Raw genomic sequence first — 16532 nt, forward strand, 5'->3', positions numbered from 1 at the left:
CTGAGATTTCCGAAGGTGGAGGAGGGGCAGGTGGAGGGACTGGGGGCTCCGTTTGAGCTGGAGAAGCTGGTCACTGGGATAGGCAGCATGCAGTCGGGGAAGGTGCCGGGGCCGGATGGGTTTCCGGTCGAATTTTATAAAATGTACGCAGACCTGCTGGGCCCCCTGCTGGTTAGGACCTTTAACGAGGCAAGGGAGGGGGGGGCTTTGCCCCGACTATGTCATGGGCGCTGATTTCCTTGATCCTGAAGCGGGACAAGGACCCCCTGCAGCGTGGATCGTATAGGCCGATCTCGCTGTTAAATGTGGATGCCAAGCTGTTGGCGAAGATCTTGGCCGCAAGTATAGAGGACTGTGTGCCGGTGGTCATTCATGAGGACCAGACGGGGTTTGTGAAGGGAAGGCAGCTGAACACCAATATACGTAGGCTTCTGAATGTTATAATGATGCCGGCGGTAGAAGGGGAGGCGGAGATAGTGGTGGCATTAGACGCGGAGAAGGCCTTTGATAGGGTTGAGTGGGGATACTTGTGGGAGGTGCTGGAAAGGTTTGGGTTCGGGGAGGGGTTTGTCAGTTGGGTGAGGCTGTTATATGAGGCCCCAATGGCGAGCGTTGCCACGAATAGGAGGAGATCGGAGTACTTTCGGTTGCACCGGGGGACGAGACAGGGGTGTCCCCTGTCCCCCTTGCTCTTTGCGTTGGCAATTGAGCCCCTGGCCATGGCGTTGAGGGAGTCGGTGAATTGGAGGGGCTGGTGCGGATGGAGAGGAGCACCGAATGTCACTTTACGCAGATGACTTGTTGCTATATGTGGCGGACCCAGTGGGGGGAATGCCGGAGGTGATGAAGATTCTCAGGGAATTTGGGGGCTTTTCAGGGTACAAGCTCAACCTGGGTAAGAGTGAGTTGTGAACCCGGGGGATCAGGAGGAGGGGATTGGTAGGCTCCCAATGAAAAGGGCAGGGGGAGCTTTAGGTACCTGGGAGTCCAGGTGGCTAGGAGCTGGGAGGCCCTACACAAGCTTAACCTCACAAGGCTGGTGGAGCAAATGGAGGAGGAGTTCAAAAGATGTTGCCGCAGTCGCTGGCGGGCAGGGTGCAGTCAGTCAAGGTGACGGTGCTTCCGAGGTTTTTGTTCCTGTTCCAGTGCCTCCCCAGTGCCTTTTTTAGGAGGGTTAACAGTAGTATTACATGATTTGTATGGGCGCATGGGACTCCGAGGGTGAGAAGGGTGTTTTTGGAGCGGGGCAGGGATGGGGGGGGGGGGGGGGGGGGGGGCTGGCGCTGGCCAAACTCTGTGGGTACTTGTGGTGAATGAGATTCACACGGTATTATAATCTGTTCCAAGTATATATATATATGTATCAATATTGTAAGTGCAGTTGCACTACCTGACCACCAGAGGGAGTAGCTCTGGGAGTACTCGAGAGTTTGTACTGGGCTCCTCCCTTGGCTCCGTCCAGGACTCCTCCCCCTGGAGCTGCTGTATAAAGATCCGTGCCACAGGGTCAGCCAGCCCAGTTCACCGAAAGTTCAACGGCTAAGAGGCTGGCTCTGTTGTAAGTATATTAAAACCGCTATTCTAATCCTACAAGCACGTGTCCGTAGAATTGATGGTTCTATCAGTACTGTTGGGCTGCCAACGCAGCGATGGTGCGTAAGTGGGTAATGGACGGGGAAGGGGCAGCATGGAAGAGGATGGAGATGGCGTCCCTGTGTGGACCACGAGCTGGAGGGCGCTGGTAACGGCGCTGTTGCCGCTCCCTCCAACGAGGTATACCACGAGCCCAGTGGTGGCGGCTACCCTCAAAATTTGGGGGCAATGGAGACGGCATAGGGGGGAGGTAGGGGGCTCGACGGAGCTCGGGGGAAACCACCGGTTTTGTTCCAGGCAGCATTGATGGCGGTGTTCTTAGCTGGCACAGGGTAGGTATAGGAGGTATGGGGACCTGTTTGTAGATGGGAGGTTAGCGAGCTTGGGTGAGTTAGAGGGGAAGTTTGGGCTCCCCCCGGGGAACATGTTTAGGTATATGCAGGTTAGGGCATTTGGCAGGCGGCAAGTGGAGGGGTTCCCTCTGTTGCCCCCACGTGGGGTACGGGACAGAGTGCTCTTGGGGGTAGGGTTGGAGGAGGGAGGATTTTGGACGTGTACCACGTAATGCAGGAGGTAGACGAGGCCTCGGTGGAGGAGCTGAAGGGTAAATGGGAAGAGGAGCTGGGTGAGGAGATTGAGGAGGGGACGTGGGCGGATGCCCTGGAAAGGGTGAATTCCTCCTCTTCTTGTGCGAGGCTTAGCCTTATACAGTTCAAGGTGCTACATAGGGCTCATATGACCGGGACGAGGATGAGCAGGTTCTTCGGGGGTGAAGACAGGTGTGCTAGGTGCTCGGGGAGCACAGCGGACCATGCTTATATGTTCTGGGCCTCCCCAGTGCTGGGGGGATTTTGGAAGGGGGTAGCAAACACCGTGTCGAGGGTGGTAGGATCCAGGGTTGAGCCAGGCTGGGGACTCGTAATTTTTGGGGTAGCAGTGGAGCCGGGAGTGCAGGAGGCGAAAGAGGCCGGTGTTCTGGCCTTTGCGTCCCTAGTAGCCCGGCGGAGGATTTTGCTTCAGTGGAAGGATGCGAGGCCCCCAAGCGTGGAGGCTTGGATCAATGATATGGCGGGGTTCATTAAATTGGAGAGGGTGAAATTTGCCCTGAGGGGATCAGTACAGGGGTTTTTTAGACGGTGGCAGCCTTTCCTGGACTTCCTGGCAGAACGGTAGGAAAATTGGCCTGAAAGGGGGTTGGGGGGGGGGGGGGGGTTGGTTCGGTGGAGGGGAGGAATGTGTACATGTGTTTGTTGAATATGCCGGGTGCTAACCTCTTTCTTCTCTTTGTAATTACTGGGGGTGGGGGGTTTTGGTTTTTGGGGGTTTTTCTTTAGTTTTTTTGTTTTTTGTTTTTGTTGTTAATATGTTTTCTTGTTGATATTTCTGTTTTTGATATTTTGTGAAATTATTATTTTTTTTAAAAATGGTGATCATGGAACTATCACTGATTGTCAGAAAAATCCACCTGGTGCCCTGATGTCCTTTTGGAAAAGGGATCTGCCGTCCTTGCCTGGTCTGGCCTACATTTGACTCCAAACCCACAGCAAATAATTGTTTGTTAACTGCCCTCTGGGATGGCCCAGTCAGCCACTCAGTTATACCAACCACTACAGAAAGACTGCAGTGGATCAAAGAAGGTTTTAAAAAACGGAAATTACAATAACGGACCAGAATCACTTTATTTATTCTCTTAGTTTAGCAATGATTCTGGAACTTTGTAGCAGTATTCCTTCTCAATTAACCTATTGCACCATTTTCATCGAGACCATTTGCTAAACTATTTTCCTTTCAGAGAGCAGAAGGTATTCCCGTGTGACCACAAAACACTGAATACTGTATACGACTATTTAGAGAGTCAGATATAACCTGCTCAACATGATTCTCCCACAGATGTGTTGCAAATGTATTTTATTGAGGACGATTTCTTTTCTGCACCCAAGGGCTGATGCAGTACTCCCAGAGGGGTACACATCTAAGGATATTGGGCAGGTTTTGCCAGTCCCGCAACAGACCTTTTGCTGGTCCGTCAAATTTTCCTTCCCCCCCCCCACGACCATCCCCACGACAGGTGGGATCAAAAAGTCCCACCCACCATGCATTTTTCAAGCTGTGTTCCTGTTGGAATTGCTGAAGCATGAATATAGATTAAAATCTCAAGTTTTTAATATAAATAATTTATGATTATGATGCACAGTTTATCCTTGTGAAAACTTAGCGGGAGGTGGTGGTGTGGTGGCAATATCCTTCGATTGATAATCCAAAGACCGAGGCTCGTCTTTGGACATAAGGGGATCAGGGGTTATGGGGAGAAGACAGGAGAATGGGGATGAGAAAACATATCAGCCATGATTGAAAGACGGAGCAGACTCGAGCCAAATGCCGTAATTCAGCACCTATGTCTTATGGTCTGATGGACATAGGTCAATTGGCAGCTGGTGGAATTTGAATTCAGTTAATACATTTGGAATTAAAGATAATCTCAATAATGGTTAACTGGCAGTTATCATTGATTGTCAAAAAAGCCCATTTTGTTCACTAATGTCCTATAGGGAAGGAAATCTGCATCCTTACCTGGTCTGGCCTACATGTGACTCCAGACCCACAGCAACTTAATTCCCCTCTGAAATGGCCTACGTTCAAGGACAGGTAGGTTCGGGCAACAATACTGGTTTTGCCGATGACACCCACATCCTGCGAAAGCGTACAAAAAGATAGTGGGCGGTGAAGAAATAATCCTCCCTGAAGCAGAATGGCATTACTTTTTTTAATTTAGAGTACCCAATTCATTTTTTGCAATTAAGGGGCAATTTAGCGTGGCCAATCCACCTACCTTGCACATCTTTGGGTTGTGGGGGAGAGACCCACGCAAACACGGGGAGAATGTGCAAACTTCACACGGACAGTGACCCAGAGCTGGGATCTCGGCACCGTGAGGCAGCAATGCTAACCATTGCGCCACCGTGCTGCCCCAGAATGGCATTTACGCTCACATTTTCATTGAAATTATTTTCAATTTGAAAAAACTTCTTTTTTAAAACAAATGTTTATATTTCCAAAAATAAGAAAGGCAAGTTATTTTCTCCCTCCAATCCAGGTCCCCGCACTTCAATGACAGAGTAAACACCCGAGCAGTAAGGACATCATGTTACCACACGGTGTCCTTACTGTTCAAAACAGCAGAGCCAACACAACAGCTGCTTCAGGAATTACAGAGGGTGAATCTTTTAAGTTTCCTTCTTGGAATTCAGGCTTGTAAAATCCCTTCATGGAATGCCTTTATCTTATAGACAGGCTAGGATTTGGAGGGTTGAGTAGTTGAATTACATTGACAACGATTGCCATCAGAATTAATCGCATAATTTGTTTCCTTAAGGCTAAAGAAAAAAATTAAACAAACTAAAAGGCCACCTCAATAAAGCCCCAGTGAATGAGCATAAAACAAACAAGATGGCCTCCTCCAGGAAGAATGCAACTGTGTTAAATGCTGCACATTCTCAATCAATAATGAATCCATCAGAAAGAATGTGGAATACTGATCTTCAACAATGCTATTCAATAGGTAAATATTACTATTTAATTTTATGTGTGTGTGTGTGAGTGAGTTCATTATATCTATGGTATATACTACAGCATATATTTTTTACTTGAGAGCAATTTTTTTTTTGCCAAGTTTCCATCTGATATTTCTGACGACATTCACATCAGCACCTGTACAACCCTACAGCTCCCTTAAGAAAACAGTTTTTGCATTGGCCATGCTGGGTCTCTCTGTCCAACCCTGGCTTCTATTTCCAGTAGGTTTGGCTTGACAGCAAAGCCATCAGTGCATCTTCAGTCAAGCCTTTGATTAGATAGAGGAAACAGGGTCCTAATGATGCCATGGAGCCCCAACCTGCACATTTAAACACCTCACTGGCTTGGGGCAAGCATCCTCACCACAATCAGCCAGATCGGAAAGGGAAAAGAATGGGCTAAGTTCCCTGCTAAATAACAGCCATTGTCCCCACCCCGCCCGCCTTGGCCTCCACCAGGTTTAAGGAATTAAAGTTGAGCCCTTAGATCACATAGAATTTCCCAATGACTGAGTGATTTTATCTCATCAATACCTGAGATACAGGGAAGTTCTTAGTTAATTCCCTAGTATGTGTCCGTGATCTCAATGAGGGAGGTGTCGGCTGTGGGTACTGCAGTTGCTTTTGGTGCTCCAGGATTAGAGGAGGGTTGGATGTACTGTTATGCACCTGGCCACAGGATACTAACCTCCGCTATGCCTGGGCATTGGATGAGAATAGGATCAGGCCTGAATGCCCTCTCCATTTAAATATTTTATTGATGTTCAGTATTAAGCTTCCTATATGATTAATGTTGATTCATAATAATAATAATCTTTATTAACACAAGAACATAGAACAGTACAGCAAAGAACAGGCCCTTTGGCCCTCGATGTTGTGCCGAGCAATGATCACCCTACTCAAACCCACGTATGCACCCTATACCCGTAACCCAACAACCCCCCCCCCCAACCTTACTTTTTTTTTTAGGACACTACGAGCAATTTAGCATTTAGCATGGCCAATCCACCTAACCCGCATTCTTTGGACTGTGGGAGGAAACCGGAGCACCCGGAGGAAACCCACGCACACACTGGGAGGACATGCAGACTCCGCACAGACAGTGACCCAGCCGGGAATCGAACCTGGGACCCTGGAGCTGTGAAGCATTTATGCTAACCACCATGCTACCGTGCTGCCCCTAAAGTAGGCTTACATTAATACTGCAATGAAGTTACTGTGAAAAGACCCTAGTCGCCACATTCCGCGCCTGGTTCGGGTACACAGAGGGAGAATTCACAATGGCCAAATTACCTAATGGCAGTCTTTTGGGGCTTGTGGGAGGAAACCGGAGCACCCGGAGGAAACCCACACAGACATGGGGAGAACGTGCAGACTCCGCACAGACAGTGACCCAAGCAGGCATCGAACCTGGGACCCTGGCACTGTGAAGTAACAGTGCTAACCATTGTGCTACCATGCCATTTGCATACGGTAATGGGGAGTAATGAGTGCTGAAGCAACCATTGCTTAATAAGGAATCATTTCTTTTATATTTTTTAATAAGGGGCAATTTAGCGTGGCCAATCTGTCTACCCTGCACATCTTTGGGTTGTTGGGGTGAGACCCACACAGACATAAGGCGAATGTGCAAACTCCACACGGACAGAGACCCGGGATCAAATCCGGATCCTCAGCGCCGCGAGGCAGCAGTGCTAACCACTGCGCCAGTGTGCCACCCCAATCATTTCCTTTATAAGAGAATTTAAAAAAAACGATGAATTTTAAATAATTATAATTTGCTAATGGTTGAAATGGTCTTTTGAAATGTTGCTTCTCAAATGTCAAGAGGACTGTATCTGCTTTTTATTCTTTCATGGGACATGTGTGTTGCTGGCTCAGCCGGCATTTTTATTGCCCTTCCCTAATTGCATTTGAGAAGGAACTGCAGTCCATCTTCTTCACTTTTGCCAGAACTGATTTCAAGTTTCCTTCTGAAAATTCTATTTGCACCTTTCAAGGATCAACAAACTAATAGCACCAGTGACCGAGGGTCATTCACTTATTATTCTGTGTTTTATCAGTGTGAGATTGTAGCTCACAATTTGATCATTACGTCCAGTCAGAACAATAATAAAATGTAGAACCTGCTTGCACTTAAACTAATGCTTTAAAAGTATATGAGCCATTTGCTAGTGTCACCACTGGGCAGTGTGGTATCAAACCCAAAGTGGAGATTAGCTAAAGTCATGTACAGAAAGATTCAGTAGATAAAAACAAATGTTCTTGGGCGCGATTCTCCGCACTCACGACGGGACGGAGAATAGCGGGTGTCGCAAATTTTTACGGCGACGCTGGTCCGACGCCCTCCCGCTATTCTCCAAACCCTGCAAATCTCAGAGTCGCCATTCCCGCCAAACGCCTCCATCACGCCCCCGACACGACCAGAATCGCTACAAATTGGCCCCCCCCGCTATTCACCGGCCCGGATGGGCCGAAGTCCCGACATCATCGCGCACTGTTTACACGGCATCAAACACACCTGCTTTTTAAGTTCGTCAACCAGTCGTGCTGGCTGACGACTGCTTCCAGGAGGTTAGCGCACCGCTCAGCGCACCGCTCAGCGCACCGCTCGAGTCTGGCCACAACGGGGAAGGTATCCCTGAGACCGGGAGGGGGGTCCAGAGCGGGGGGAGTGGGGGAGACGGAGGGGGGAGTGGGGGAGACGGAGGGGGGAGTGGGGGAGACGGAAGGGGCAGTGGGGGAGACAGAGGGGGGAGTGGGGGAGATGGGGGGGGAGTGGGGGAGACGGAGGGGGGAGTGGGGGATATGGGGGGGGAGTGGGGGAGACGGAGGGGGCAGTGGGGGGAGACGGAGGGGGCAGTGGGGGAGACGGAGGGGGGAGTGGGGGAGATGGGTGGGAGTGGGGGAGAGGACGGGGGGAGTGGGGGAGGACGGAGGGGGACAGTGGGGGAGATGGGGGGGGAGAGGGGGGGAGTGGGGGAGACGGAGGGGGGCAGTGGGGGAGACGGAGGGGGGAGTAGGGGGAGACGGAGGGGGCAGTGGGGATGATGGGGGGGGAAGTGGGGGAGACGGAGGGGGGGAGTGGGGGAGACAGAGGGGGGCAGTGGGGGAGATGGAGGGGGGGGAGTGGGAGTGGGAGTGGGGGGGGGTAGGGAGAGAGAGAGTGAGCGAGGACTCGTTCCAACCCGGTTACAAAAGTCTGCCACCATGCCATGGCGTGCCGGGTCACAAGGACAAGGCCGTGGTGCCCTGTGGCTTACGGCACAGGCCACTGACGCACACGTGAGAGGCGAATCGTTACGGCGTTGGATGCAGAAAGTGACCAGGGGTTAGGCTGCCCCGCGTGTCAGCAGCGCGACCAGGCCACCGGGACACACAAGTATCCCGTGGCTGGCGGCTGCCGAGGTGTCGACTAACCTCCGTCTAACATGTCCCGTTTCTCTGCCCCCACCACCCTTCTGTAGGTTAGCACAATGTATGTGAACAGAACGCCTATGTTCTGCGCAGTGGTTGGGGCCGCTGCACTGCATTTGGCGATGCAGCAGCATCCACACCCACAACCCGCAGTGGATGCAGGGCCAGCTGCAGCAGCAGAGGGACGGGCCGAGGAGTTGCCAGTCGTCGAGCAGCATGGGGAGGAGGAGGAGGAAGAGCAAGAGGAGAGAGTGAGGGTGCAGCCACGGCGCCAGAGGCGATGACCAAGGCCGAGGGTTTGTACCGTGTCCGGGTCTCTTCCTAACAATGACGGACATCATCTGCAGGAGGAGACTCCGGCTGAGTAGGCAGACGGTGATACATATCTGTCACCTCGTGGCGCACCTCGCCCCACGTGGAACGGGGGGAGGACACGCGATCAAGGTGACGGTCGCTCTTAACTTCTATGCTACCGGCTCCTTCCAGTCTCCGAGCGGGGACCTCTCCGGGATCTCCCAGTCATCGGTGCACAGGTGCATCCGGGATGTGACCGATGCCCTCTATGCCATCGCGGACATCTACATCACCTTTCCCGAGGACCAAGCAAGTCAAGACTCATGAGCTCGTGGATTTGCCAGCGTGGCCGGGATACCGAGGGTGCATGGGGCAATCGATTGTGTTCACGTCCCCATGCGCCTGCCTGCAGGGGACAGGGACGTGTTCACAAACTGAAGGGGGACATACTCCATGAATATCCAGGTGGTATGCGACCCCCACATGAGGATCATGAATGTCTGTGCAAGGTTCCCAGGGAGTGTGCATGACTCCTACATACTGGCGCAGTCGTTCATCCCCTGCGATGTTTGAGGGACGTCCCCCCCGGCTGAGGGGCTGGTTGCTAGGCGACAGGGGTATCCGCTGAGGTCTTGGCTGATGAGGCCTATACGGAGGCCTCAGCCCAATGCGGAAACACGATACAATGAGGCCATGCAGCAACCAGGGTTGTGGTGGAGCGCTGCCTTGGCCTCCTGAAGATGAGATCATCTGCAGTACCAGGCGACAGTACCAGGCCGACAGGGTCGCTCGCATTGTAGTTGTCTGCTGTGCGCTGCACAACATTGCGATGCAGAGGGGAGATGACCTGCTGCAGGAGGCGGAGGGAGAAGCCAGTGGCAGTGGTGCCAGCACAGAGGAGGAGGAGGTGGAGGAGGAGGAGAGGGAGGAGGAGGAGGCTGGTGGAGTGGCGGGCGCAGCACGCAGACACGACTCAGGTGCTGGTGATGTCCAGGAGGCGGCACGACAGACCCGGCGAGGACGGCGGGCACGGTTCACGCATCGCATGTGACGTCCCCGCTGAACACCAAACCACCACCTGCATCGCTAGTCGTGCAGAGGGTCAACACACAACTTCCACCACCACAACACCCCCCCCCCCCCCCCCCCAACCCCCTCTCAGTGTACACTGCTCCACTTCGACATCACCCTTACCACTGGGTCCAGACGGTATGGCACAACATTGATGGCTCTGTCAGTGGGTGTGATCAGTGCCATGTGGAATGATGACAGCCCGCTCTGCGAAGAGCTGTGAGCTCAGAATCGTTAGAGTCTGACCCATGGCAATAGCTGAACCATCCACCTTGGTGGCCGCTGAGATCGTCACTGACACTCTATCACGTGCCCGCATGGGCTAGCTGTGGGAGGGGGTGGGGAGGAAGGGACTGCACACCCGGCACCGAAGTTTCACCGCTCGTCAACCCCAGCGACACTCGGTCACCATCACGATTCCTGTGGCTGTGGAACAATCACACGGTATTACAAGTAAGGTGGAACAGTGCGTTTAATGTTAACAATTATTTACAGGTGCCCTAGCCCTACAACTAAACTGTGCCCTTCACCCGTGCCAACTTACTCAGTGTCTATCTTAGTTGCCTTACAGGCCCCTAACACTATGTCTACGTGACTTCCCCAGATGATACAGCAGGAGTGGAGGAGGATTGCTGCGAATCGCCCCCCTCGACTCGTTCTTCTCCTTGGCCAAGCGTTTCCTGGGGCGACCCGGCCTTGATGGGCCAGGCTGCTCTGCGGGCGTCTCGGGTGACATTGTGCCACCCTGCTCTGCCAGCTGCCCACCCGATGCACCAGGGATGGGACGGGGGGAGGCCGAGAATTCCGGGACGTCCCGTGATGGACTTAATGGGACGGGCCCCAAAACCTCCTCCTCCCTCGGGGAGCCCGGTGGCCCCCGGGCCTCACTTTGGGACAGAGGTGCGAGCGGGGAGGTGCCCCGTCGCACCACCGACACCTGGCGCTGCCAGTCCTGGAGGCCTGCAACGGTATCCACCAGGATCCGAAGGTTTGCAGACACGGAGTCCAGGGAGTTAGACATTCCCGCCAGGGACTGTGCGATCTCAACCTGTGTGTGCACGACGCCATCCAGCACATGTGTCAGGCGGTTGATGCTCTCGGCGACTGACTGCTGCGACTGGCCAATGACCTGGTGAGACTGGGCCAAGGCCTGCAGGGTGCCGGCAATGTCGTTTTGCCTCTGGCACATTGCTGCCTGTGAGAGGGCAACCCTGTCCAGGGCCGAGGATGACGCGTGCATATTAACCCCAATGCCTTGCATCACCTGACCCATTGCCTCCACCGCGGATGCCACCCGAGCGGTGTCGGACTGGGTCTCTGCCATGAGCTGCACCACTCCCTGCTCGTGGACGCAGTTCGACTCCTCTAACAGCGTCTGCAGAGTCTGGAAGGCAGCCCTCATCCCGTCGTTGTTTCCCTGGGTTTCTTGAGGCATCGGCTGTGCGGGTGGATTGAGAAACTCCAAGAACTCCGAAAACGTCTGGGAGCCAGCTGCATCCTGGGCCTGGTCTGGCCTCCGCGAGTCCGGGCCCTCGGTTGCTCCGACCTCCACCTGCTGTATCTGCTCAGCTGTGATGTGCAAACCAGACTGTGACCCAGGAGACTCATCACTAAATAGGCCCGCCGGAATGAGTGTCTCTGGGATGAGGGATGTTGTGGGAGATAGCAGTGCCGCAAGCCCGATGTTGTCGCAATTTAGCGCCTCCTCAATGGTGTGGGGCCGCTCAGAGTCCGGAGGGTTATCGCTGGCCATTTCCGTGGCTTGTGTTCTCGCCACCCTCTGGGCGTCCTGATCCGCAGATTGGGTTGGGGAGGATGGGACTCCCCGCTGATCGGGCACCCTCTGTCGTGCGGCCCCGGGTGAGGTGGCGGCAGATGCCTGTGTCCGTCTGCAGCCAGACGGCCCTGGTCGTTCGGCATCACGTCCTAGGGAAGAGAATGAGACGGGTTATTTAGATTTGCTCGGCAGGCCGCTGGACGGTCCCAGTGGGCAGCGTGTGAAGGGACAGAGGATGGGGGAGGTGTCCCAGTGGGCAGGGTGTGTGAAGGGACAGAGGATGGGGGAGGTGTCCAAGTGGGCAGGGTGTGTGAAGGGACAGAGGATGGGGGAGGGGTGGGTGTTTGTCAAGGAGGGTTGTCTCACTTGCTGCAGATCCGCCAACCTCGCATAGCGCGACATCCCAGGTGGCAGACCCCTCAACAAGGTCCAGTGCCCTCTGCTCAAAGGTGGTGAGGGGGTGCAGGTTGGGCGAACCCCCTCCAGTCTTGTGCCGCTCACGGTTGTTGTGAGCGGACTTGGCCTGTTGGGGGAGGGTACATAGGTAGATCATTACAATACGGTAGGTATCAGCAGTCCGTTCAGATACTGGCACAGTTTGGGGGTCAAGTTGTCATAAGACGATTGCATCTCTCCACGGGGCCAGAGCGCTGGGTCTGTGACAACTTTGTGAACCATCCTCAAATAACTCTGCCCCAATCCCCCTCCCCCCCCCCCCCTCCCCCCCGTGCCAGGGGGGGAGGTGGGTGATTAAGTAAAGTGGGGGGGGGGATGGATGGTTGTGACCAGGGGGCACCTTCTTGGCACTTACCCTGGCAGCCCTGGTGAGGTCGTGAAGCTTTTTCCGGCACTGCTCTGCAGAGCGAGGGGTCTGCCCCACAGCACTGACTGCAGCAGCCACCTCACGCCAGGCCTGGCGTACCGCGCTGGCAGGTTGGCGATGCCCTCTCCGCGGGCGGATGATACCCCTCCTCTGCTCGACAGCATCAAGCAGCGTCTCGACATCGGCCTCCACAAAACGAGGTGCAGCTCTCCTGGGCTCCAACATCATGGCCTACAGATTCTGTGCTCGCCCGCGCCTTTTTACGGCGTCGGGCGGCGTCACGTGGGCGTGATCGTGTCGTCGCCGCGTTCCGTCGTCGTCGCGCACGTGATTGACGCCGCCGCGTTACTAACCCATTTCCCGGAAGGGAATACGTCGGGAAATGGACCCTTCCCGATCGTCGTAAAACGCGCCTGTTTTTTACGACAATTTCGCGATTTTTTGCGGGTGCGGAGAATCGCACCCCTTGTCTCTGATCTTACAAAACCAGCAGGTTTAGTTCATTATCATAGAATCTACGGCATGGAGGCAGGCCCTTTTGCCCAAACTGGTCCATGCCAACCACAAAGCCCATCTTAAGTTAACCCCATTTGTTTATAGAATCTTCAAATTAAGCTGCACAAGGAACATGCATCAGGAACCACTGGAACTAGAATAACATTGAATCTGATATAAAGGCTGCTTTAAGGAGTGTTGTTTTTTATGATTGAATTTACCAGCTAGTATACCATTAATAAAACTGCTGCATGTGTTTATTCCATTCCTAAGACTTACCCGCTTTTGTCAGTTTTAGACTTGGCCTCAAGTTTCCAACCTGTAATAAAGGGATACAAAAAATAGAATCATAGAATCCCTGCAGTGCAGAAGGAGGCCATTCAGCCAATCAAGTCTGCACTGGCCCTTGGAAAGAGCACCCTACCTAGGTCCACGCCTCCACCTTATTCCCGGAACCCAGTAACTCCACTGAACCCATTGGACAGCAATTTAGCATGGCTAATCCATCTAACCAGCACATCTTTGGAGAAAACCGGAGAAAACCCACGCAGACACGGGGACAACATGCAAACTCCACACAGTCACCTGAGGTCAAAATCAAACCCGGGTCAAAGGTGTTGTGAGACAGCAGTGCTAACCACTATGCCACCCATAAATATAGTACATGATATTTTAAAGCGATATTTGAACATGGATGTGGCCCATTTGTCGGAAGGGATCACAATGCACGATTATCCCATGCCAAATCAAAGTGATGCAGGCAGCACACAATCTTAATTCTGCCTGCTCTCTTCCATGATTGTGGCATGCAGTGCTAAACATGCTGTTCCCCAACTGCATGCTCAGAAGGGTACCCAGGATCATGCGAAGTGAGCATTGTGGTGATCACAAGTTAACCAGATGCAACACAACTGAGCGACCACTAGAGGGAGCACGGGAGAGCCATATAAATAGATCAGGACAGGAAGTAGGAAACACTACACAGCAGGCAGAGCTAATAGCTGGACACACAGCAGCTAGGATAGCACTGAAGGTAGCCGTACGTAGAGCTCTGAAGAATGAACAAACTCACAATAAAGCATCTTCTCCACATTTGAGACTGCGAGCTTTATTAAGACACGAGGAACAACACATGGTACCAGCAGTGATTTCAGACGCTTACTACAGGACAACTCAGCTGCAGATACAGAAAGCACAAAATGGCATGGAAATCTCCTACTGGACATTTGACTGGGGAAGACATCGCTAATTCGAGGATGTGGCATGGATACCCACCTCAGCTGGACACGACTGGTAATGTAAGAAATGTCTGGAAAAGGTTTAAACAAATGTTCGATTTTTATCTCATAGCTAATGATGTAGCAGAAGCCTCAGACAAAATTAAAATAGCAATTCTCATCGAAGGGCCTGTCAATAGGAAAGTGTATAATGGATTTAAATACTCAAAAGGTGAAGACAGGAACAGCTTACAAACGTTACTAAACAAATTTGAAGAGTACTGTGAGAAATTTGAACAGCAAGGCATGCTCACAGTCCAACCTGCACAGAGACTGAGTGATGCAAGACTTAAAAAATCACAAAAAGATCAGGAAATCGCGAATGCACAGTGCAGATCAAAAAGAAGAAATAACATGAATTTTTCACAAAGCCAAAACGCTGAAATCCAGTCCAGATCGGAAAGAAAAGGTAACTTACAACTTTTAGAAAGAAAAAACGCTGAAATCCGCGATAAAATGGCGTCGGAGCACATTTTGCAGTCTATGGTAAGCAAAGAACTACAAATCGCGTCTGCGCATGCGCCGGAACCGGAAGTCGCGCATGCGCAGTTTACAAAAGATCGCGGCGCCGATCGTTATGCGCATGCGCAAGCCGCGCATGCGCAGTCAAAAAAAGTCTTCGTCGCGGACCGTCATGCGCATGCGCAAGCCGCGCATGCGCAATGGACACCGAACCGCACAAGGAAAGCAAGCCGATTTGCGCATGTGCAAGTCGTTCCTACGCGTGACGTCATGACGTCTGAGAATCCTGACCACGCCCACTTAAAAGGGAAATGCCCGAAAATTGAAAACAAGACACTTAAAGTGGTAAAACCAAATTTTCTTGCCTCAGAACACAGAAAAACGCCTGAACTTAAACCAACAGTGAAAAACAACTTGCACAAAACCTTGGAAAAAGCTGCCTTCACCACACACAGTGAAGCGAACAAAAAGAATTCCGAAACAACAAAAGATGATTTGTTTTTCGACGATTACCTCTCAGACCTGACTGGGTCAGTCGGATATGCTTATCACAGCATCAGCGACACGGTCGCAAAGTACAACACGAACCAACTCGTGGTAGATGAATCCAACCAAAATGCTTTGGTTTTCGAAGAATACTACTCAGACATAGCTGAGTCAGTCGGATATGCTAATCACAGCATCGGCGACACGGTCGCAAAGTTCAACACGGACCAACTCGTGGTAGAAGAAGCCAACCAAGATGAAATGGCTTTCAAAGAATACTACTCAGACATGGAGGAGTTATTTGGATATGCTGATCACAGCATCAGCGACACCGTTGCAAAGCTCAACACGAATCTACTCATGGTGGATGAATCCAACACCATGGTGCCATGGCAGCTCGTCGATACATTGGATGACAGCAATACCCAAGACGAAGACGACGCCACACAGAGAGCACAGGAAGACTCCACGGAGCGAGCGATGACAGGCTCCACAGTGCGAGTGATGAAAGACGCCAACAGGGATGCAAGCAAACACTCCCGGGCGGACACCAAGCATGAACAAGACCATGAAGGTAAACCCGCTGTACCTGAGCAACCGCAAGCAGACTATGAAAGTCTACCAAGCTCACAGGAACAAGAAGAAAGAGCGGACTATGAAAGTCCAACACGCTCACAGGAACAAGAAGAAAAAGCAGACTATGAAAGTCCAACACGCTCACAGGAACAAGAAGAAAGAGCAGACTATGAAAGTCCAACACGCTCACAGGAACAAGAAGAAAGAGCGGACTATGAAAGTCCAACACGCTCACAGGAACAAGAAGAAGACAATGCACCTCTGCCCACTGCATGCGAAGACAGTGACAAGGTGATCACACTCAACGTACAGGATCACAGTGAGACTGACAGTTCTCAGCTTGTCTGTACCGAAGCACAGAGCGAAAACAGTGACAAGGTGCTCGCACTCGACGTACAGGATCACAGTGAGACTGACAGTTCTCAGCTTGTCTGTACCGAAGCACAGAGCGAAAACAGTGACAAGGTGCTCGCACTCGACGTACAGGATCACAGTGAGACTGACAGTTCTCAGCTTGTCTGTACAGAAGCACAGAGTCGGGCCACCCAACAGTCCAGAGAGACGATGCCGAAAGAAAACATGCAGATTTTGACTCCAGAAGAGGAGCACCTGGAGCCCAGAGAGACAACGCCAAAAGAAAACATGCAGATTTTGACTCCAGAAGAGGAGCACCTGGAGTCCACAGAGAC

The 16532-nt window shown here is 52.2% G+C and overlaps 1 protein-coding gene across 8 annotated transcripts in view; it reads left to right on the plus strand.

Moving 5' to 3' along the window:
• Positions 1-16532, plus strand: part of si:ch211-15d5.11 (nuclear receptor coactivator 7) — a 211452-nt gene that overhangs the window by 37901 nt on the left and 157019 nt on the right. For 4 of the 8 annotated variants that reach the window (XM_038796536.1, XM_038796528.1, XM_038796544.1 and 1 more), the window contains one exon: positions 4967-5152. The exons of the other annotated variants lie outside the window; for them this stretch is intronic. In XM_038796536.1, the coding sequence (XP_038652464.1) occupies positions 5041-5152 (112 nt within the window). In that variant the 5' untranslated portion in view covers positions 4967-5040. The remainder of the gene's footprint in view (positions 1-4966; positions 5153-16532) is intronic. 8 annotated transcript variants of the gene reach the window in all.

This window comes from Scyliorhinus canicula, chromosome 1 (genome assembly GCF_902713615.1).
Source record: "Scyliorhinus canicula chromosome 1, sScyCan1.1, whole genome shotgun sequence".
Classification (NCBI taxonomy): domain Eukaryota; kingdom Metazoa; phylum Chordata; class Chondrichthyes; order Carcharhiniformes; family Scyliorhinidae; genus Scyliorhinus; species Scyliorhinus canicula.